Source organism: Ornithorhynchus anatinus, chromosome 3 (assembly GCF_004115215.2).
Source record: "Ornithorhynchus anatinus isolate Pmale09 chromosome 3, mOrnAna1.pri.v4, whole genome shotgun sequence".
NCBI classification, from domain to species: Eukaryota; Metazoa; Chordata; class Mammalia; order Monotremata; family Ornithorhynchidae; genus Ornithorhynchus; species Ornithorhynchus anatinus.
The window spans coordinates 140,461,110-140,485,800 of NC_041730.1; the positions used below are offsets into that span (position 1 = coordinate 140,461,110).

General features: G+C 48.9%; 2 protein-coding genes and 1 non-coding gene across 4 annotated transcripts in view; 2 read left to right on the forward strand and 1 right to left on the reverse strand.

Moving 5' to 3' along the window:
• Window positions 1-24,691, reverse strand: part of DOCK1 (dedicator of cytokinesis 1) — a 395,003-nt gene that overhangs the window by 234,149 nt on the left and 136,163 nt on the right. The window lies entirely within an intron of this gene.
• The window catches only part of INSYN2A (inhibitory synaptic factor 2A), a 48,257-nt gene that overhangs the window by 7,332 nt on the left and 16,234 nt on the right, over window positions 1-24,691 (forward strand). The window contains exon 2 of the mRNA XM_039911640.1: window positions 22,393-22,464. Within this exon, the coding sequence (XP_039767574.1) occupies window positions 22,393-22,464 (72 nt within the window). The remainder of the gene's footprint in view (window positions 1-22,392; window positions 22,465-24,691) is intronic.
• On the forward strand, window positions 6,912-7,049 carry LOC114810406. The gene has a single exon (XR_003758106.1). It is a non-coding gene; the product is annotated as a small nucleolar RNA SNORA7 (small nucleolar RNA).

A 24,691-nucleotide genomic window follows, 5' to 3' on the forward strand; every position in this document is an offset into this window, starting at 1 on the left:
CAAGTCACTTCACTGATCTGGCCTTAGTTTCCTAAACTGTGAAATGGGGATTCAATCCCTGTTCTCTTTCCCCTTTAGAGTGTGCGCCCCAGCAGGGACAGGGATTGTGCCCGACCTATCTTGCACTTCTCCCAGATAAACGTTCGGTACAGTCTGGGACACACAGTAAGCGCTTAACAAACAGCAAAATCGTCATTCATTTCCAGGACGGGCCTACCTGCGGACACAGGGAGCACAGCAGGGTGGCAATGCCGGGTTTGTGGTGGCCTGAGCATTACCGTTGTCATGGTAACGGCTGGTTTTTTCACTGCCCCCGTGAGCCAGAGATTTTTCAAGATTCCCACTGGGCCCATCCACCTCTCTGAATGCCCTGGGGAGTTCTTAGTGCTGTTATTATTATTATTGTTATTGTCATGAATACGGTGGCATTTTTTAAACACTTACTTAGTGTCAAGCACTGTACTATGGGAAGCAGCATGACCTAGTGGCAAGAGCCTGGGCTGGGGAGTCAGAGGTTGTGGGTTCTCATCCCGGCTCTGCCGCTTGTCTGCTGGGTGACCTTGGGCAAGTCACTTCACTTCTCTGGACCTCAGTTACTTCATCTGTAAAATGGGGGTTGAGACGGTGAGCCCCATGTGGGACAGAGACTGTGTCCAACCTGATTACCTCTTATCTACCCCAGGGCTTAGAACAGTGATTGGCACGTAGTAAGAGCTTAAGAAATACCATCATTATTAATTATTATTACTAAGCACTGGGACCTTCACCCCGATGGCACAGTCCTGGCAAGCAGAGGTGGGATTGGAACCCAGAACTTTTGAATCCCAGAGCCGGATTTAGAAACCAGGTCTCCTGCCTCCCCAGGATAATAATAACGTTGGTATTTGTTCAGCACTTACTATGTGCCGAGCACTGTTCTAAGGGCTGGGGTAGATACAGGGTAATCAGGTTGTCATTCATTCATTCATTCATTCAATAGTATTTATTGAGCGCTTACTATGTGCAGAGCACTGTACTAAGCGCTTGGGATGAACAAGTCGGCAACACATAGAGACAGTCCCTGCCGTTTGACGGGCTTACAGTCTAATCGGGGGAGATGGACAGACAAGAACAATGGCAATAAATAGAGTCGAGGGGAAGAACATCTCGTAAAAACAATGGCAACTAAATAGAATCGAGGCAAGGTTGTCCCACATGAGGCTCACAGTCTTAATCCCCATTTTACAAATGAGGTAACGGAGGCACCTCCACAGGTGGTGGAGTCAGGATTAGAACCCATGACCTCTGATTACTAAGCCCGTGCTCGTTCCACTAAGCCACGCTGCTAGAACCCAGGACTTCTGAGACTCAGAGAGTCAGGATTGGACCCCACGACTCCTGACTCCCAGAGCCGGGATTAGAACTCAGGATTCCTAACTATTCGACCCCAGGACTCCTGACTCTCTGAAATGGGGTCAGAACCCAAGATTCCTGACTCCCAGAGTCAGGTTCTTTCCACTCAACCCAATGTTTCCGGGTCCTAATCAGAAGTCTACAGCCCACAAGAGAAACGGAGCCCAGCCAACGTCGAAAACCAAATGTCATCCTCCCAGCCCTTCCAAACCGGGCCCAGCATGCCAGAACACCCACCCCCTCGCTGATCTAATTATTCATTCTGGGATCCAACAAATGCGGCACTACAATTTTGAGGCTAGGATGCGAGGACCGTTTAATCAGTCAAATCACAGAGAAGAAAAATTCACCAGAGCAGTGGCCCCTGGCCAGCCGGTGAAAAGCAGCCCAGGAAAGATTCAAACACAAAGGCAAAATTGCAATTATTTGACCTCTCGTCTTTCCGGAATTGCCCCCAAAGTGCTAAGTAGAAATCGGGCTCATTTTCCAGATCGTCTCCAGAGTTGGCGAGGCTAGAGAAGGCTTTATGAGAAGCCGGTGCCCGAACCATCCCCTCCACTGAATCTTTCCCCGACCCAGTGGACCTGAGAACAAGCTTGCTGACTTTCAGAGTCTCTGCACCATCCTGAGCTTTGGTTTATATATAGATACATATATATAATAACGACAATAACAATGATAATGGTATTTAAGTGCTTACTACTTGTCAAGCACTGCTCTAAGTGCTGATGTAGATACAAGCTAATCTGGTTGGACACAGTTTCTGTCCCACATGGGGCTCAGAGTCTTAAATCCCCATTTAAGACAGATGAGGGAACTGAGGGACAGAGAAATTAAGTGACTTTCCCCAAGGTCACAGAGCAGACAAGTGGCAACGCGGGAATTAGAAGCCAGGTCCTTCTGACTCCTAGGCCTACGCTCTATCGACAGAGCCATGCTGTTTCCAATGCCACATAAAATACCATAATCCAGTACCATATAAATACCATATAACATGGTATTTATTAATAGTTTACTATGTGCCGAGCACTGTTCTAGACACTGCGGTAGATACGGACTAAGTCGGTTGGACACAGGCTCTGATTTGGATCAGGGTCTTCAGACCTCGGCCCCTAATTCATTCATGCATTCATTCAATTGCATTTACTGAGCGCTTACTGGGTGCAGAGGACCGTACTAAGTGCTTGGAAAGTACAGTTCCGCCACAGAGACAATCCCTACCCAACAACTGGCTCACAGTCTAGAAGACTAACGTTCCTTCCCACCCCTCAAACGATAATCAATAAAATGATAATAATAACAATAATTGAAGTATCTGTTATGTGCTTACCACATGCCAGGCACTGTACTAAATGCTGGGGCAGATACAAGATACTCTGATCCCACATGGGGCTCACAGTCTAAGTAGGAGGGGAACAGGGACTGAACCCCCATTTTGCAGATGAAAAAACTAAGACGCAAAGAGGTAAAGTGACTTACCCAAGGTCACACAGCAGACAAGTGACGGAGCTGTAATTAGAATCCAGGTCTTCTGACTCCCAGGCCCGGGCCTTTTCCAGTAGGCCACGCTGCTCTCCATCTCGTATCCATTTCAGGAAATTTCTAAAGATCTTTGAATGGGGAGGACCAACCACATCCCAGGCAAATGGATTTAGTTTCTCTCCTGCCTAATCTCTGCTTCCCCATTGTTGGGTAGGGACTGTCTCTATCTGTTGCCCAACTGTACTTTCCAAGAGCTTAGTACAGTGTTCTGCACACAGTAAGCGCTCAATAAACATGACTGAATGAAGGAATGAATTACAGATATGCTCAATACGATCTATAACAATAATAATTATAACCTCCGGATGCCCCTTTTTATTGTATTAGCTAAGCGTTTACTGTGTGTTCAAAACTGTACTAAGCACTGAGGTAGATACAATCTAATTGGGTTGGACTCTGTCTCTCCCCAGGGCATGGGGCTCACAGTCTGTCAGAGGGAGAATGGGTTATTGAATCCTCATTTTGCAGATGAGGAAACTGAGGCAGAGAGAAGTGAAAGGACTTGCCCAAAGTCACACGGCAGACAACTGGCGGAGCCAGGATGAGAGCCCAGGTCCTCTGATTTCCAAGCCTAGGCTCTTTCCATTAGGCCACGCTGCTTCTGCTCCTTCTGAAATCAAATGTCCTCCAGGCGGCTGGAAGGCTTTAACAATAATAATAATAATGGTATTTGTTACGCTCTTACTATGTGCCAAGCACTGTTCTAAGCACTGGGGTAGATACAAGATAATCAGGTTGGACACAGGACTGAATTAATACGATTGACTGAATGATTCAAAGTTTCCCCACCAAATCGTATCAGATGGCTTCTTGATTTTGGCAGTCAGCACTACAAAACGGGCAGACGGGAAGTTATTTTTCTACCTCAACCACCTCAGGGTGGCATGTTGATGGAAAGGGCAAGCCTCAGAGAGCCCGAGGACCTGGGTTCTAGTCCCAGCTGTGTCCCTGGCCTGCCACATGACTTTGGACAAGTCATTTAACCTCTCTGAGCCTCGGTTACTTCGTCTGTGAAATGAGAACGGTCATATCTTCCTCTCTGTAATTCACAGGGATTCTGAGGAGAAACTGAGATACAGTGAAAGTGGATTGGGAAAAACAAATTGTTAATTATTCTTTAAGTCGCAGGTTGCAAAAACTGCACCAGAACAAAATATTTAAGACCTTATCGTGCAGGGAAACTGGTCAGAATAATTCTCTCCCATATGTTTTTCCGGTGGGATTTTAGGGGCGTTCAGGGAAAGCAACGAACAAACCTGAACAAAAAGTGAGAGAAACTTTAGAAAAAGAAAGTCCGAGAGAGGCTGAGCTGGGAGGATCAGCTGCCGGGGCCTTTTTCCCGTGGCTCTCCCCACCGGCCCTCCCCTGGCTCCCCGGCTACTCACGAACAGACACCCTGACAAGACACGAGAAGATTCACGCTCAAGTAAAATGAAAATCTAGGGCCTCCCGTCCTTGCTGCTTCCCTCGGTGCTGAGTCTGGCACCCTGAACGCAACACACCCCTGAGTAACGCTCCTGATTGATTAATTGATCGATTGACCCCGTTTCTTGGCGTTTCTGGGCTCGGAGGAATGAGGGCAACCGCAACTCCTCCCCGCCGCCCCCTCCAAATGCAGCCTGCAGCGGCAGTTCCCACGCCCGTCCCTGCACGGTGCAGGCTGCAGCCCCCACGCATCCCTCGGCATGATGCAGCCTGCAGTCGCAGCCGCTGCAGCACCCACCCTTTCTCCTGCATGGGACAACCTGCGGCCCCAGCCCCTGCGACCCTCGCTCTTGCTCCTGCAGCTCCCACAATCCCCCACCAAACTTGCACCCACATAGTCACAGTTCCTGTGGCTCCCACATTACCCCTGCACTGTGCAGCCTGCAGCTTTTACACACACACACACACACACACCACCCCCTCCCACTTCAGCCTGCATTTTCCCCAGTGCTTCGACCCACCCGCCTCTGGCATAGTAAGCCGCTCTCTTTGGCCTGGACAAGGGTCCGAAGGACTGGATTTCTGATCCGGGCTGCCTCCCGCCTTCCGCGGCTTTCAACGCACCGAGTCCACGCTGGGCCGCCCTCTCCTGCTCCGCTCGGCCACAATCCCCCCCCTGCTCACACCCACCTCCTTCCCCAGAGGCCTCTGACCGGGTTCAAGGTGGAGGGTACTGATGCAACCTCGCCCGCCCAGACCGGACGCTGAACCCCAAACAGAGCGATTCTGGAAAATTCGTGGCGGCGGGTCAAAAGTGGAAGCTCCCAGGAGAAAGAAATCTTGATATTGTCTCCGGGTGGGCTGCCGGACACGTGACAGGCTGTAGACTGTACTTACTAGACTGTAAGCTCAGTGTGGGCAAGAAATGTGTCTGTTTATTGTTCTACTAAACTCTCCCAAGTGCTCTGCATACAGTAAGTGTTCAATAAACACCACTGACCGACCAACCCCGACCCCCGCAGGGTTTGAGCACGGGAAGCAGCATGGCTCAGTGGAAAGAACCTGGGCTTCGGAGTCAGGGGTCATGGGTTCGACTCCCAGCTCTGCCACTTGTCAGCTGTGTGACTCTGGGCAAGTCACTTCACTTCTCTGTGCCTCAGTTACCTCATCTGTAAAATGGGGATTAACCGTGAGCCTCACGTGGGACAACCTGATTACGTTGTATCTACCCCAGCACTTAGAACAGTGCTCTGCACATAGTAAGCGCTTAACAAATACCACCATTATTATTTGAGGGTGGATGACAAGGGACTGCCCAAGGGCAGCTGGGAAGAGGAGGGGGAAGAAGAAAGGAATCAGGCAACCCTAGGAGTCAGAGAGCCTGGGTTCTAATCCTGCCTTTGCCATTTCCATGCTGAGTGAACTGGGACACGTCACTTAACTACTCTGAGCCTCTGTTTGCTCACCTGTAAAATGGGGATTTAATAACTCATCATTAGTGGCATTTATTGAGCACTTACTAGGTGCAGAGCACTGTAAGAAGCACTTAGGAGAGTAGAGTAGTTGTAAGATGTTACCTGCCCACAATAAGCTGACAGTCTAGAGCGGGAGATGGACATTACTACAAAAATGTATAATGTATAATTCATAGATATATACACTGCCACTTGTCAGCTGTGTGATTGTGGGCAAGTCACTTAACTTCTCTGTGCCTCAGTCACCTCATCTGTAAAATGAGTATTAAGACTGTAAGCCCCACGTGGGACAACCTGATTACCCTGTATCTACCCCAGCGCTTAGAACAGTGCTGTGCACATAGTAAGCGCTTAACAAATACTAACATTATTATTATTATAAGTGCCCAAAGGTCACAGATTTAAGTGCACAGACAGAGCAGAGCGGGGAAGGAGCCAGGAAAAAGAGGGAAGGCCTCTTGGAGATGTGACCTTAATGAGACTCCGAAAGGGGGAAGAGTGGTGGTCGGGCACATACGATGAGGGAGGGAGTTCCAGGCTGGAAGGAAGAGGTGGGAAAGGGGTCGGCGATGAGACAGATGAGATTGGGATCCAGTGAGTAAGCTGGAGCTAGAGGAGCAGAGTGTGCGGGTTGGGCTGGAGTAGGAGACCGGTGAGGTGAGGTAGGAAGGGGAGAGCTGATTGACTTTTAAAGACAAGGATAAGGAGTTTCTGTTTGTTGCGGAGGTGGATGGGCAACCACTGGAGGTTCTTGAGGAGTGGGAAGACATGGACTGAACATTTTTATAGAAAAACGAACCGCGCAGCAGAGTAAAGTATGGACTGGAGTGGGGAGAGACAGGAGGCTGGGAGGTCAGCAAGGAGCTGGATGCAGTAATCAAGATGAGATAGGAAAAGTGCTTGGATCAGCACGGTAGCAGCTTGGATGGAGAGGAAAGGGCAGAGTTTAGCAATGTTTTCAAGGTTGAACCAACAGGATTTAGTGACAGATCGAAAACGTGGGTGGAGTGAGAGAGATGAGTCGAGGACGATGCCAAGGCTATGGTCCTGTGACTGTGGTACTGTCTACAGTGATGACCCCCCTCAGGGTCGCACCTGGAGAGTTTCCAGGCCTCTACCAGTCTCAACTAAGGGAGGGAGAGTCAAGCAGAGGCATATCCATTCCATTCCTAGCTTGGGCAATGGCTAGCGAGTGGCAGGCCATCTGCTACAAGTCAAAACTCACCTATGCTGGGCAGCAGCGGCACGGGAGAGAGTCGAGGGTGGAGACTCAAGTTTATGGCGCGGAAGGAGGCAGTGGTAAACCACTTCCATATTTTTTACCAAGAAAACTCTATGGCTACACTACCAGAATTACAGATGCAGGTGGGGCGTTCTGGGAGAGATGTGTCCATAATAACATTGGTGTTTGTTAAGCGTTTACTATGTGCCGAGCACTGTTCTAAGCGCTGGGGTAGACACAGGGGGATCAGGTTGTCCCACGTGGGGCTCACAGTCTTAATCCCCATTTTACAGACCAGGTAACTGAGGCACCGAGAGGTTAAGTGACTTGCCCAAAGTCACACGGCTGACAAGGGGCCAAGCCGGGATTCGAACCCATGACCTCTGACTCCAAAGCCCCTGCTCTTCCCACCGAGCCACGCTGCTTCTCTATGGCGTCGCTATGGGTCAGAGATGACTCGACAGCATAAGAAATAAGACTACGGTGATGGGAAAGGCAGGGAGAGGTCAGGCTTTGGGAAGGAAGATGAGGAGTTCTGTTTTGGATATGTTAAGTTTGAGGTGTCAGCGGGACATCGAACTAGAGATGTCCTGAAGGAAGGGGGAAATCGGAGACTGCAGAGTAGGAGAGAGGTCGGGGCTAGAGATGGAGATTTGGGAATCATCTGCATAGATGCAGTAGTTGTAGCCTCGGGAGTGAATGAGTTTCCAAGAGAGCAGGTGTCCCCCTGCCTACAACGAACTTACAGTTTAGAGGTCCTTAAGCCCCAGACCCAAGTTATTCAGGCTCCCCGTGTGTGTACATGCGTGAGGAGTGTGCCCGTGTGCACACGGGTGACTGGCAGACGTTCACTCCCCAGCTCCCGCGCTGCCGAGGGCCCAGTGATGGACAGTCCACGGAGAGGACCGTGAGCCTGCCAGTACGATTAGCGGAGAGACGCTAATATCCGCAGTCTGTCTGCTTGGACCGTTTTACCTCTGAATCAAATCATCATGCTGCAGTTGGCATGGATGATGTTGGCTGGTTTGTTCTACCGTTACCTTGCTTGCGCAAAAGAATGGGGTTTTAAAATTACGCCGTTATCATTCCTCCTCTCCAAATACCCACACCCGTTTTGTTTCAAATAGTATTTTTTAAGCAATTACTACGTGCCAGACATGTTCTAAGGGCTGAGGCAGATACAACCTAATCAGGTTAGACACCGTCTACGTCCCACATAGGGCTCAAAGTCTTAATCGCATTTTAATAATAATAATAATAATTATTATTACTATGGTATTTGTTATTTGCTTACTATGTGCCAAGCACTGTTCTAAGCACTGGGGCAGGTACAAGAAACTTTATTTTATTAATGCTGTGTATACATCTATGATTCTATTTATCTATTTTGATGGTATTGATGCATGACTACTTGTTTTGTTTTTCTGTCTCCCCCTTTTAGACTGAGCCTGTTGTTGGGCAGGGATTGTCTCTATCTGTTGCTGAACTGTACATTCCAAGCGTTTAGTACAGTGCTCTGCACACAGTAAGCACTCAAAAAATATGATTGAATGAATGAATGAAGTTGGACACAGTCCCTGCCCCACATGAAGCTCACAGTCTCAATCCCCATTTTCCAGATGAGGTAACTGAGGAACAGAGAAGTGGCTTGCCCAAGGTCACACAGCAGACAAGTGGTGGAGCCGGGATTAGAACCCATGTCCTCTGACTCCTAAAACCGTGTACTTTCCACTAGCCCACGTTGCTTCTCACAGATAAGGGAATTGAGGCCCAGAGTAGTGAAGTGACTTAAAAATAATAATAATAGTATTTAAGCGCTTACTATGTGCCAGGCACTGTACTAAGTGCTGGGGTGGATACAAGCAGCATAGAGAAGCAGCGTGGCTCAATGGAAAGAGCACGGGCTTGGGAGTCAGAGGCCATGGGTTCAAATCCCCACTCTGCCACTTGTCAGCTGTGTGACCGTGGGCAAGTCACTTCACTTCTCTGTGCCTCAGTTACCTCATCTGGAAAATGGGGATTAACTGTGAGCCCCACGGGGGACAACCTGATTACCCTGTATCTACCCCAGCGCTTAGAACAGTGTTCTGCACATAGTAAGCGTTTAACAAATACCAACATTATTATTATTATTATTACAAGCAAATCGGGCCTTGCCCAAGGTCACACAGCAGACAAGGGGTGGAGCCAGGATTAGAACCCAGGTCCTTCTGAGGTCCAGGCCCAGGCTCTAGCCACTAGGAAATGCTGCTTCTTTCCTAGTCGCCCCACTGGAACAAGATGATATTAAGCCAGGACTGTGTGATATAATAGGCCCCTTATGGGTTCAGCTCCATTTAGAACCTTGTGTTTTAAGGAACGCTTTGCTTGGGGATGAGAGAGGTTTTGAGTCTTCTTTGCTCTTGGTTAGGTTGCGATTTTTCTCCTGTGAGATTTCTGAACACAGGTATTTCAGGACTTTCTTGTTTCCGATCCCTACAAAATTCACTGAGACAATATTAACTGACATCAATCAATCAGTAGCATTTATTGAGCGCTTACTGTGTGCAGAGCACGGTACTGAGCACTTGGGAGACTACGATATAATACTCCCTGCCCACAGGAGTCAAATGCAAAATTGCCTGAAAAAGGAACAGGGAAGTCAAGAGGTGTTTTTTGGTAGTTTAGTTGTTCTGGATCAAAACTGGGTCTACTTTGTGTCTTTGTGTCTTTCCACTGAGCGTGGCTCAGTGGAAAGAGCCTGGGTTTCGGAGTCAGAGGTCATGAGTTCGACTCTCAGCTCTGCCACTTGTCAGCTGTGTGACTGTGGGCAAGTCACTTCGCTTCTTTGTGCCTCAGTTCCCACCACCTGTCGGCTCTGTGACTTTGGGCAGGGCACTTCGCTTCTCTGTGCCTCAGTTTCGTCATCTGGAAAATGTGGACTAAGACTGTGAGCCCCATGTGGGACATGGACTGTGTCCAACCTGAACAGCAGCGTGGCTCAGTGGAAAGAGCCCGGGCTTGGGAGTCAGAGGTCATGGGTTCGAATTCCGGCTCTGCTGCTTGCCAGCTGTGTGACTTTGGGCAAGTCACTTAACTTCTCTGTGCCTCAGTTACCTCATCTGTAAAATGGGGAAAAGTGTAAAACCACTGTGAGCCCCAAGTGGGGCAACCTGATCACCTTGAAACCCCCCAGCGCTTAGAACAGTGCTTTGCACATAGTAAGCCCTTAACAAATACCACCATTATTAATAGCTTGTACCTATCCCAATGCTAACTGCCTGGCACATAGTCAGGGATTAACAGCGTGAAGCAGCGTGACAGTGAAAAGAGTACGGGCTTGGGAGTCAGAGGCTGTGGGGTCTAATCCTCGCTCCTCCATTTATCAGCTGTGTGACTTTGAGCAAGTCACATAACTTCTCTGTGCCTCAGTGACCTCCTGGGGATTAAGCCTGTGAGCCCCACATGGGACCACCTGATGACCTTGTATCTATTCCAGTCCTTAAAACAGTGCTTGGCACATAGTAAGTGCTTAACAAATACCATCATCACTATTATTATTATTATCAAATACCATAAAAAAACCTCTATTATATTGTAATCTCCCAAATGCTTAATACAGTGCTCTGCAACACAGTAAGCGCTCAATAAAGTCCGCTGATCGACTGATTGACGGCAGTGTGAGTTAGGGAACGAAAGACGGAAAAGGGCTTCGCTGACTAAGGCCTGCATCCTCGGCTTCTCTTAATCGCTTCGAGGAAAAAGCTGCCTACCCACTCACTTCAGGTGAAGCAGACACTCATGGGTTATTAATGCCGCTGAGGGAGGAACTGCCAGTGCACCATGATATCCGTTTTTGAAACACGACTTCTGGAGGCCAGAGCTACTTGACGTAGAATGTATGGTGGGGGCGGAGGGGGCTACTGAAGTTTGTCAGCATTCCTGGGGAATGAAGCAGAGCCTGGGGGGGCGGGGGTGTATCATTTGGAAGATCTAAGGAGGGAGGGCCAGAGGTAGACGGGGAGAGGAAGAGAGAGGGAACAGAGAGTCACTTAACTTCGTGGTGCCTCACCTGTAAAATGGGGATGAAGACTGTGAGCCTCACGTGGGACAACCTGATTACCCTGTATCGACCCTAGCGCTTAGAACAGTGCTCGGCACATAGTGAGCGCTTAACAAATACCAACATTATTATTATTAGAGAGCAAAAGCCTTCATGACATCTGCATGCAAAACTCAGCCCACCACAAACTGGGTCAACTCCATCTTCTCCCGACCACCGCTCGTATCTAAGTAAATCTGTGCGAACTATCGTGACCTAGGCGTTATCAACACTTCATAAATTCGTCGGCTCTGAGGCTCGCTGCTGAGAGCCGCTATATAAATATGGGCATCGATCAGACGGTGGTATTCGCCGAGCTCCTGAGTGCCCGGCGCTGTATTAAGTGGCTGGGAGGGAATGGTAGAAGCCAGATGTCAGATCCCTGCTCTCGAGGGGTCTGGCATTAGACGTGCGAGGCAGAAGAAAGTTATTTACAGAGAGTGAAAGCGGGAAGAAGGATAAGGATCCGGCAAAAAGCAGTAATAATAATGTTGGTATTTGTTAAGCGTTTACTATGTGCAGAGCACTGTTTTAAGCGCTGGGGTGGATACAGGGTAATCAGGTTGTCCCACGTGAGGCTCACAGTTAATTCCCATTTTACAGAAGGGATAACTGAGGCACAGAGAAGTGAAGTGACTTGCCCACAGTCACACAGCTGAACAGTGGCAGAGCCGGGAGTCGAACCCATGACCTCAGACTCCGAAGCCCAGGCTCTTTCCACTGAGCCACGCTGCTTTATTAAGCACTTACTACGTGCCAGGCACTGTTCTAAGCACTAGGGTGGGAACAAGCAAATCAGGTTGAACACAGTCCCTGTCCCACGTGGGGCTCACGGTCTCAATCCCCATTTTACAGATGAGGGAACTGAGGCCCAGAGAAGTGAAATGATTTGCCCAAGGTCACACAGCAGACAAGTGGTGCAGCCGGGATTAGAACCCATAACCTTCTGTCTCCCAGGCCTGTGCTCTATCCTCTACATCACGCTCAGCAGCAGGAAAATAATTATTATAATAATAATGATAATTGTGGTAATAATAATAACAATGTTGGTATTTGGTAAGTGCTTACTATGTGCCAAGCACTGTTCTAAGCACTGGGGTAGATACAGGGTCATCAGGTTGTCCCACGTGGGGCTCACAATCTTCATCCCCATTTTACAGATGAGGGAACTGCGGCCCAGAGAAGTAAAGTGACTTGCCCACAGTCACACAACTGACAAGTGGCAGAGCCGGGATTTGAACCCATGACATCTGACTCCCAAGCCCAGGCTCATTTCCACTAAGCCACGCTGCTTCCCTAATAATTGGTATTTGTTAGTCATTTGGTGCAAAGCAGAGAAGCAGCGTGGCTCAGTGGAAAGAGCCCGGGTTCAGGAGTCAGAGGTTATGGGTTCTAATGCCAACTCCACCACCTGTCAGCTTTGTGACTTTGGGCAACTCACTTCACTTCTCGGTGCCTCAGTGACCTCATCTGTAAAATGGGGATTGAGACAGTGAGAGCCTCAAGTGGGACAACCTGATTACCTTGTATATACTCCAGTGCTTAGAACCGTGCTTGGCACATAGTACGCGGTTAACAAATACCAACGTTATTATTAATGTGGGAAATACAATGCAGTCAGATCGGATGCAGTCCCTGTCCCATATGGAACTCACATCAATATAAAAAGGTTTAAATGAAGAAGGGTTTATACGCAGATGTCCTAGATGAGTTATACTTCCCAGTGCTCAGTACAGGACATTGTACTGAATGGACACTCAAAAATTACTACCGCATTCTACAATAGCATTAAAATAAATGCTCAATAAAAGAGCATACATATATAAAGCTATAAGGCAGGGAGCTTTAAGAGTATAAGAGAGAAGCAGCGTGGCTCAGTGGAAAGAGCCCGGGCTTTGGAGTCAGAGGTCATGGGTTCGAATCCCAGCTCGGCCACTTGGCGGCTGTGTGACTGTGGGCAAGTCACTTCACTTCTCTGGGCCTCAGTTCCCTCATCTGTAAAATGGAGATTAAGACTGTAAACCCCAGGTGGGACAATCTGATTCCCCTGTGTCTACCCCAGTGCTTACAACAGTGCTCTGCACATAGTAAGCGCTTAACAAATACCAACATTATTATAAGCTCTTCTCCTCTCCCATTCTCTTCTGTGACATCCTTCCACTTGCATTTGCACCCTTTATTCACCCTTCTCTCCACCCCATAGCACTTTTGTTTGTATCCATAGTTTATTTATTTAGATTAACGTCTGCCTCTCCCTCTAGACGACTGTAAACTCGTCGTGGGCAGGGGATGCGGCTACCAATGCTGTGATATTATAATTTCCCAAGTGCTTAGAACAGTTAGAAGCGCGAGGCCTAGTGGGTAAAGCAGGAACCTGGCAGTCAGAAGGACCCGGGTTCTAATCCCGGCGCCACCACTTGTCGGCTCTGCGACTTTGGGCGGGTCACTTCGCTTCTCTGCGCTCCAATTCCCTCAACTGGAAAATGGGCATGAAGACGGGGAGCCCCACGTGGGACAACCTGAATACCTTGTATCTACCCCAGCGCTTAGCACAGTGCTTGGCACATAGTAAGCGCTTCAAAAATGCCATCATTATTATTACTACATAGGCATTCAAAAAATGCAGCCACTGCTAATATTGCTACTGTTAATGTTTGAGAAGCAGCGGGGCTCAGTGGAAAGAGCCCAGGCTTGGGAGCCAGAAGTCATGGGTTCTAATCCCGGCTCCGCTACCTGTCAGCTCTGCGACTTTGGGCAAGTCACTTCACTGCTCGGTGCCTCAGTTGCCTCATCTGGAAAATGGGGATGAAGACCGTGAGCCACACGTGGGACAACCTGATTACCTTGTATCTACCCCAGCGCTTAGAACAGTGGTCGGCACATAGTAAGCACTTAACAAATACCAACATTATTATTATTATTATTACTAATACTGCTTCTACTACTACTGACTGTTACTATTCCTGCCACTACTAACCCCGAAGCTCCTCCTCCTACTCTTCCACTATTCCGACTGCTAGTACAGTGCCTGGAACATAGTAACCGCCTAACAAATACCATATTACAATCATTATAATTATTACTGCGACTGTTACTAGTATTAGTCCCGCCTCTAGTTCCTACTGCAGCAGCCGATCCTCCTCCTCCTCCCATTCCAGCTAAAATGGATTAAGTTTGAGTCTTACCCCTGCACCAAGACAAGAGGACCCAGGAAGGTCCCAATTATCTTGATTGCTGTTCCCAAGATACTTCATTAACACAGACTGCCTGAATCAATTAGCGGAAGGAAGGAGAATTTGCATTGGGGAGCAAATATTCCCTGTGGGATAATCAAGTTGGAGTAAAGGGGCCCTGTGCCTGGCAGGAAGAGGAGGGAGTTAGGAGACTATTTATAATGAGATGGGCAATTCCTTTTTTTTTTGGTTTCTGGACTAGAGCGAGTTTGGGGAATCTCTGTGCTGAGGGCCTGAATTGTGACCAGGGCAGCTGACCACGCCAGGGTCATCTCCAAAGGATGACCGGGGAGGCCGGGGTTGCTTTTGCAGAGCGGAAGCGGAGTAATTTGAAGTCTTATTAGCTGTCTAGTGTAGGGAGCGGCGGTTCTAATTAGGATTTCTTTTTATCGTTACCTTTTCAAGAATAGCTTAATTAGTCTGCGCACATAACTATTAGAACCGGCTGCACGCTCTAACCAGGCTTGCCGGGTGGTTAAGAAAGAAATCCTGGCTCCGTCACTCGTCTACTGGGTGACCTCGGGCGAGTCACTTCACAGCTCTGGGCCTCAGTTACCTCATCTGTAAAATAGGGTTTAAGACTGTGATCCAGGGTCTGTGGGACAGGGACTGTGTCCAACCTAATTTGTTTGTCTCTACACCAGCGCTTAGTACAGAATTTGACACACAATAAGTGCTTCATAAACACCGTCATTATTATCATTGTTATTATTATTATCATTGCTCTTAGAAAGGACAAGCAGCATGGCCTAGCGGACAGAACCCGGGCCTGGGAGTCAGAAAGAACCGGGTTCTACTCCCAACCAGCCACATGTCTGCTGTGTGACCTTGGGCAAGCCATTGCTCTTCTTTAGGTCTTAGTTACCTCATCTGTAAAATGGGGATTAACTTCGTGAGCCCTATGTGGGGCAGGGATTGGGTCCAATCTGATTGTCTTGTATCTACCCCAGCGCTTAGTACAGTGACTGGTATAATAAGCCCTTAACTCATACCGTAAAAAAAAAAGGAAAGGAGACCCAGGTTTATGGAAAGGGCGGGCTACTGGGGAATAGAAAGGGAGGGGGTAGCAAGCCGGCACCCCTCCGATCTTAGTGCTTAGTACAATGTTTTGCACACAGTAAGCACTCAATAAATACAACTGAATGAATGAATCTCAACAGCAGCAGCCCCCTTTGATTTGGGGTGAGCTGGCTGAGATATCCCTGCAGATTCTTCTGGTCTTTTGTGGGGCTTGATTGGAAAATCAAGAAAAGCAACATGGCTCAATGGATAGAGTACGGGCCTGGGAGTCAGAAAGACCTGGGTTTCAATCCCAGCTCTACGACATGTCTTCTGTGTGACCTTGGGCAAGTCACTTCACCTCCCTGGGCCTCAGTTAACTCATCTGTAGAATGGAGATTGACTCTGAGCCTCATGTGGGACAAAGATGGTAACCAGCTGATTAACTTGTATCTGCCCAGCGTTTAGAACAGTGCTTGGCACATAATTAGCCCTTAACAAGTACCATTATATTATTATTATTAAATAATACTATTATTATTTCAACATAGATGGAGGCACTGCAAGGCTCCGGAGAAAAGGCTATAAGTAGGCCGACCCAGGCACGGAACATCACGGACAGTTCTCAGGCAATCCATCGATCAACAGGACTGTCCGAGCAGCTATTGTGTGCATAGCACTATACTAAGCGTTTGAGAGAGTACGATAATGTTAGTAGACACGATCCTTGCCCTCAAGGAGTGTATAGTCAACTGCATGTAGACCACTGGACTGAGCGCTTGGAAGAGAGTGAGCCCTGGAGTAGATACAAGGATGAGAAGCAGCGTGGCTCAGTGGAAAGAGCCCGGGCTTTGGAGTCAGAAGTCATGAGTTCGAATCCCAGCTCTGCCACTTGTCAGCTGTGTGACTGTGGGCAAGTCACTTCACTTCTCTGTGCCTCAGTTACCTCATCTGAGAAGCAGCGTGGCTCAGTGGAAAGAGCACGGGCTTTGGAGTCAGAGGTCATGGGTTCAAATCCCGGCTCGGCCACTTGTCAGCTGTGGGACTTTGGGCAAGTCACTTCACTTCTCGGTGCCTCAGTTACCTCATCTGTAAAATGGGGATTAAGATTGTGAGCCCCACGTGGGACAACCTGATTCCCCTGTGTCTACCCCAGCGCTCAGAACAGTGCTCGGCACATAGTAAGCGCTTAACAAATACCAACATTATTATTATAAAATGGGGATTAAGACTGTGAGCCCCATGTGGGACAACCTGATGACCCTGTGTCTACCCCAGCGCTTAGAACAGTGCTCTGCACATAGTAAGCGCTTAACAAATACCAACATTATTATTATCAAGTGGGACACAGAGCCTGTCCCCACATGGGGCTCACAGTCTCAATCCCCATTTTGCAGATGAGGTAAGAGAGGCACAGAAGTTAAGTGACTTGCCCAAGGTCACACAGCAGACAAGTGGCGGAGTCAGGATTAGAACCCACGTCCTCTGACTCCCAAGACCGTCCTCTTTCCGCTAAGCCACCCTGCCTAGCCATATAGCTACTACTGCTAAACTACTACATGGCTACTACCCCTACTGAGCTACTTAGCTACTAAGCCACATAGTAAGCGCTTAACAAATACCACAATTATAATAATAATGCTGGTATTTGTTAAGCGCTTACTATGTGCAGAGCACTGTTCTAAGCACTGAGGTAGATACAGGGTAATCAAGTTGTCCCACGTGAGGCTCACAGTTAATCCCCATTTTACAGATGAGGGAATTTAGGCCCAGAGAAGTGAAGTGACTTGCCCACAGTCACACAGCTGACAAGTGGCAGAGCTGGGATTCGAACCCATGACCTCTGACTCCCAAGCTAGGGCTCTTTCCACTGAGCCACGCTGCTTCCCAATTATGATTATTATTAGAATGCTTAGAGGGTGCTGGATAGCAGTTGGGGGGATATAATAGGAAGCCATTAGCCCAGAGACTATATGCTCCCTATGGACAAGGAATGCGACTACCAACTCTACAGGACTGCATTCTCCCAAGTGTTTAGTCCAGTGCTCTGCACACAGAAGCACTCAATAAATACCACTGATTAGAAACCATTCAAAACGCTGAACAGAGTGGTTCCCCTGAGGCTCTTTTGGCTGGAAGGGGACCAGGGGAGACACCCCCAAAAAGCTCAGCCCTACTGGTCCACTGGCCCATTTTGCGATCCAAGGACCGGGCTCCTTCCTCGTTCAAACTTTCCCCCGAAACGCCATCTTCCCCTTCCTGGTTTTTCCCATATTAAACCTCTGTATTTAGCTTACTTACACAAAGGTGAATTTCGTAATCAAAAACGCTCTCCCGGCCTAAGTATAATGATTACGTAATTACCGGGAATTCAATACTCACATTGGTTCTCATTGGGGATAAGTGAAAAACCGAGCATGACAAATGGGAAATTTTACATGGCATTAATGAACAGAGCAATAGACGGAAGGTGGTAGTAAGACCGGTCATCAGATGAATTAAAACCTAAAAAATTTTAAATAATGGGTGGTAGCTAAGGCCTTCTGGTGGCCTCAGGGAGAGAGAATGCAGCTCTGGGGTTTGGGAGACCCGGGGCAGGCGGTCGGCGGGGGAGGTTTCGGACGGAAGAACCTCCCGGAGCAATCGGCGAGAATCCTGAAAAATGGCCGGGTAGCAGGGGCAGGGTTACCAAGGCAACCACCTGCTGGGTCACAGTGCTCCCACCCAGCCTTCGGTCCTGGGCTGTGCTCACTCCTCGTTCAATCCTTCATTCATTCATTCAATCATATTTATTGAGCACTTACCCGTATGCAGAGCATTCATTCATTCAATAGTATTTATTGAGCGCTTACTATGTGCAGAGCACTGTACTAAGCGCTTGGAATGTACAAGTCGGCAACAGATAGCGACAGTCCCTGCCCTTTGACGGGCTTACAGTCTAATCGGGGGCTTACAGTCTGTATTAAGCGCTTGGAAGAGTACAATAGAATATAACAGACACATTCCCTGCCCACAATGAGCTTACAGTCGAAAGGGGGAGGCAGATATAATTCTAAATAAATAAATTACAGATATGGACATGAGTGCTGTGGGAAGAGGGATGAGTGAAGGGAGGAAGTCCGGGTGACGCAGAAGGGAGTGGGAGAAGAGGGACGGATGGTTTAGACAGGGAAGGCCTCTTGGAGGAGATGGGCCCTCAATATGGCTTTGAAGAGGGGGAAAGTAATTGTCTGTTGCATTTGAGGAGAGAGGGCGTTCCAGACCAGCGGCAGCCTTCCCAGACTAAGCCCCATTTTTCCTCATCTCCCACTCCCTTCTGCGTCACCCCGACTTGCTCCCTTTGCTGTCCCCCCTCTCAGCCCCACGGCACTTATGTCCATATCTGTCATTTTATTTATTTGTATTAATGTCTGACTCTCCGCCTCTAGACTGTAAGCTCGTATGGGCAGAGACTCACTGTTTATTGTTGTACTGTACTTTCCCAAGCACTTAGTACAGTGCTGTACACACAGTAAGCACTCAATAAATACGACTGACTGAATGGATGACACGGACGAGGGGTCGGTGGCGAGAGAGATGAGATGGAGTTAGTGAGGAGGTTGGCATTAGAGGAGTGAAGGGTGAGGGCTGGGATGTAGGAGGGGGCAAGGGGAACCGATGGTGCCCTGTCCTGAAGCCGATGGTGAGGGGTTTTTGTTTGATGTGGAGATGGATGGGCAACAACTGGAGTTTCTTGAGGAGTGGGGAGACTCCCGAATGTTTTTGTAGGGCCCGTCGGTGGGCCCTGCCCATCCAAAACGTCGGTGCGCCCATCACCGGGTGCTGGGCCCCTGCCCGCATACCGGCTCATGGCACTTGGGGTGCCGACGGGAAGGCAGCGGGCAGGGACCTGAAAGAAGGCGCCAGTGGCTCCGAGCAAGCCACCTGCACTAGAATCAACTCCTCCACGCAGGGTCTCCAGCCTGAGGCTACATCACCAAGACCGGTTGTTTCCGACGGCCCAGTGGATAGATCCCAGGTCTGGAATCAGCAGGACCTGAGTTCTAATCTCAGCTTCGCCACTTGTCTGGGGTGTGACCTGGGCAAGTCACTTCACTTCTCTGCACCTCGGTGCCCTCATCTGTGAAATGGGGATTAAGACTGTGAGCACCATGTAAAACATGGATTGGGTCCAACCTGATTAGCTTGTAACAACTCCAGCATTTAGTACGGTGCCTGGCATATAGAAAGCGCTTAATAAGTACATAAATTCATTGTTACCACCAAGTGAAAATACTGTACTGAGCACCTGGAGAGTACAACACACAAAAGAAACTCCCTCCCCACCTGCCTTCAAAGAGTTTATGGTCTAATGAAATGACAGTAAAGCTGGCCCCAGGAGCAGAGGACATGCGGTTAAGCTCTTAGTACAGTGCTAAGCACTTACTACAGTGCTTTGCACACAGTAAGCGCTCAATAAATACAACTGAATTGAGGTACTGGGTGTCTTTCCTTCCCTCTGCAAACTAGACCTTCATTTCTGGGCCATGAAAAGTATTCCAGTCGTCTTCCTCTAAGTCTTTTTTTTTTATCAATATCAAGAGGTTTTATTGACATGTACCACAAAAGAATCTAAACTTTCTGGCCAAAGTACTCATTTTCGTCCCTTTGAGCAATCAAAAATAAATAAATAAATAAAACTATAGTTCAACAAAAACCTCTGATGTCCAAATTCCAGATTCTGGGTTGTGGACTGCAGTTTCTGTCAAATTAAACTGTAGTCACAAAGGCAGCCCTTGGAGGAGACGATCCAAATCCATAATTCCCTGAAGAGGAGAAGGGGTCAGAAGTGAGAGAGAGGAGATGAAGGACAGTGAGAAGGTTGGCATTAGAGGAGCGAAGTGTACGGGCTGGGTTGGAGTAGGAGAATTGTGAGGTGAGGTAGGAGGGGGCGAGGTGACTGACTGCTTTAAAGCCGACGGTGAGGACTTTCTGTTTGATGCGGAGGTGGAAGGGCAACCATTGGAGGGTCTTGAGAAGTGGGGAGACATGAACTGAAAGTTTTTGTGGAGAAATGATCCAGGCAGCAGAGTGAAAAACGGATTGGAGTGAGGAGAGACAGGAGGCTGGGAGGCCAGGAAGGAGGCTGATTCAGTAACTAAGGCAGGATAGGACGAGTGCTTGGATTAACATCACTGAAGTTTGGATGGAGAGGAAAGGGCAGATTTCACAGTCTTAATCCCCATTTTACAGATGATGTAACTGAGGCCCAGAGAAGTGAAGTGACTTGCTCAAGGTCACACAGGCGACAAGTGGAGGGGCTGCCCAGGTCCTTTTGATTCCCAGGACCGAGCTCTATCCACTAAGCCACGATGCTTCCCTGTGGTTAGCTCTCTTTGATTTTCACAGGTGATCACAGCAGCCTAACTCCCTGCTTTACAGCTCAATGCACTGACCAGACCTGGCAGTGTCCGGTCAACAGGGGAAAGACACAAAATGACCACTTTCTGGCCTTTACCTCTAGACTGGAAGCTCACTGTGGGCAGGGAATGTGTCTACCAATTCTGTCAACCAATTCTATTGTTGTGGACTCTTCCAAGTGTTTTATATGGTACTCTTCACACAGTAAGTGCTCAACAAAGAGCGCTGATTAATTAACAATTATAATAATTATATTTGTTAAGCACTTATTATGTGCCACGGGTCGATACGAGCAAATCGGATTGGACACCGTCCCTGTGCCATGTGGGGCTCACCGTCTCAATCCCAGTTTTACAGTTGAGGGAACTGAGGCACAGAGAAGTGAAGTGACTTACCCAAGGTCACGCGGCCGACAAGTGGCAGAGCCGGGAGTAGAACCCATGACCTTCTGACTCCCAGGACCGGGCTCTATCCACTACGTCAAGCTGCAAACACTGATTGTTTGCTCTCCAAAGTTTGCCCCTTCCCGGTTTCCATCCCCCTCTCTTCACCCCTACACTCACAATTATGGCATCTCGGGACATTCTTCGTCAGAATGAATGCAATCAGGGGTATTTATTGAGCGTTTACTGTGAGCAGAGCACCATACTAAGCACTTAGAAGAGTACAATACAACAGAGTTGGTAAACATGATCCCAGCCCTCAAGTTACTTACAGTCTAGAAGGGGAGGATTGGAGTGAAGCCCCGCATGGGGCTCACAATCTTAATCCCCATTTTAAAGATGAGGGAACTGAGGCACAGGGAAGTGAAGTGACTTGCCCAAGCTCAGTCAGTCAGTCGTATTCATTGGGCGCGTACTCTGTGCAGAGCACTGTGCTAAGGGCTAGGGAGAGCACAATATAGCGATCAACAGACGCGTTCCCTGCCCACAACGAGTTTACAGTCTAGAGGGTGAGAGGGACATTAATCTAAATAAAGGTCACGGAGCAGACGGGGGACGGATCCGGGATTCGACCCCGCGTCCTTCGGGCTACTAGGCCCGTGCTCTACCCACTAGGCACACTGCTCTTAAAAAAAAGTCTCCGCTTTGAAGGGGGCGAGACCATAAAGGGGAGAGATGGGGGGAGGAAAAAAACTGTCGTTCATCCACTCAATGGAGAGGTGAACCCATTCAACAGGCACGATTCAGGAGAAAATATATATCTCTATATATATCGATTGCTCTGCGTACTGAGAAGATTGACGGTAGAGACAGCTCAGGCCGCCTCCCTCCCCACAGTGTCCCCAGAGCGTCCTTCAAAGCCCGGGCAAAGCGTCTCTGAAGCCCAGCTGGCCAAGGGCAGCCCTCCCCCGAGCCCACCCTCCCTCCCCGGACAGCGGACCCCCCCACCACCCCGGCCCGCCGAGCCAGTCTTCCCCCCCCACCCACCCTTCCCGGGGTCCCGAGGCCGAGGAGGTGACATCACCCCCCTCCCACCCAGAGCCAACCCCCGCCGCCCCCTCGGGACTCCGGCCGGGGGGACGCGGGAGGAGGGCGGGAAACTTCACGACGGCCGTTGGGCAAAGCGGGGATTGAAGGAAGGCAGGGCTCCTGAAATGACTCCCTGTTCTTATCTTTGTAGGCTTTCATATCGGACTGGCCAAGACACTGCTAACTGTGACACATGCAGAAACAGTGCTTGTATTATCTATAGGTATGTTCCAATTCTCCTCTTCCCGCTTCTTTGATTCGGGGGGAAAAGATCACGGGATCCCTGAAGGCAAGGTCAGGCTTTAGCCGAGGCAGGTAAAGGCGAGAGCCAAGTCCATCGGCCCATCAGGGCTATTTAGTGAGCGCCTCGCTGGGGGCGGGGAGCACTATTTACCGGCCCCAGATTCCAGGGACGCTTCTCTCGGCCCCCGAGGAGTGAGCGATCTAGCAGAGTTAGGCCAGAGGTCTTGTTGTCATCGGAAACGGACTAAATTTTAGAAGCAAACATCCGAGGGAAAAATGGTAGCCGGCCAGAATTCCCCGGCTCGGGTTCGAACTTCGACCCGACTCCACTGGCCGGATTTCTGGGAAACTGCGTGACCTGATTTAACCATAATAAAGCCTGTCTCCCCCTCTAGACTGGAAGCTCGGTATGGATAGGGAACGTGTCTACCAACTCTGTACTGTACTCTCCCAGGCGCTTAGTACAGTGCTCCACACACAGTAAACACTCAATCAATCCCACCGGTGGATTGATTTTTCAGAGCCCTCCGGCAACCATCTGTTCCACTTTCTTTTCTCAGGTTCCCATGAAGCTCTCCGGTCCGGGCGTCTGGGGGGAAGCAGCATAGCCTAGTGGAGCGACTCTGGAGCCTGGAAGGCAGAGGTCCTGGGTTCTAATCCCTGCTCCGCCACTTATCTGCTGTGTGACCTTGGAGAAGTCACTTGACTTCTCTGAGTCTCAGTTCCCTCAAACCACACAATGGGGATTCAATACCCAATCTCCCTCCTACTTAGATTATGTAGCCCTGTGTGGGTCAGGGACTGTGTCCCACCTGATGAATTTGTATCTACCCCAGTGCTTAGAACAGTGCTTGCCACATAGTAAGCACTTAAATGCCATTAATAATAATAATATTAAGAAACTCAGTGGAGAGGGGAGGTGGGAATGGAAGTAATGACAAGGCACGTTCCCCATGACATTGGGTCCAGGCTTCGGGAGGTGGATGATTTAGGGTTCCAGCCAAGAACAGCTTAGGTTGGTATCAATCAATCGTATTTATTGCATTCAATCGTATTTATTGAGTACTTACTGTGTACAGAGCACTTTACTAAACCCTTAAAATAATGGTAATTGTTAAGTGCTTATTATGTGCCAAGCACTGTTCTAAACTCTGGAGTAGATACAAGGAAATCAGGTTGTCTCACATGGGGCTCACAATCTTAATCCCCATTTTAGAGATGAGGCCACTGAGGCACAGAAAAGTTAAGTGGCTTGCTCAAGGTCACACAGCAGACAAGTGGTGGAGCTTAGAGCCCACATCCTCTAACTCCCAAGCCTGCCCCCTTTCCACTGAGCCACGCTACTTCTCTAATTTATTAATTAGAGAATTTATTTATTGAGCACTTACTATGTGTAGAGCACTGTATTAAGCACTCGGGAGAGTACCATGTAGCAGAACCAGCAGACATGCTCTCTGCCCATAACAAGCTTGGCCATTCTTCAAAGGACGCCCCCCCCGACCGATCTCCCAGGAAGGGTCAAACACCTCCCGGCCCGTTCACCAACGGAGCACTGAACCGCTCAATGCCACATGCCGGAACACTTTTTCCTTGGAAACAATCAAGGAGCTGTACTCACTGAGCATTAATTGGGCTGAGAACCCTGTATACTGAATGTTTGTGAGCACCCAGCAGAGCTAGTAGACATGGTTCCTGCCCTCATGCAGCTGAAAATCTACTGTGTGCAGAACACCGCACCAAGCACTTGGAGGAGTCTAATAGAGTTAGTAGACATGGTCCTGCCCTCACAGAGCTCATGGTCTACTTTGTGCAAATCACTGTACTGAGCACTTGGGAGAGTCTAATACAGCTAATAGAGATGGTTTCTGCCCTTATAATAATGGTGGTATTTGTTAAGCGCTTACTATGTGCAAAGCACTGTTCTAAGCACTGGGGGATACAAGGTGATCAGGTTGTCCCACGTGGGGCTCACAGTTTTAATCCCCATTTAACAGATGAGGGAACCGAGGCACAGAGCAGTGAAGTGACTTGCCCAAAGTCACACAGCTGGCAAGCGGCGGAGCCGGGATTAGAACCCATGACCTCTGACTCCCAAGCCCGTGCTCTTTCCACTGAGCCACACTGGAGCTTAAAGTCTACTGTGTGCACACTGAACAGAGCACTTGGAAGAGTCCAATATGGTTCCTACCCTTCAGCAGCTTATAGTC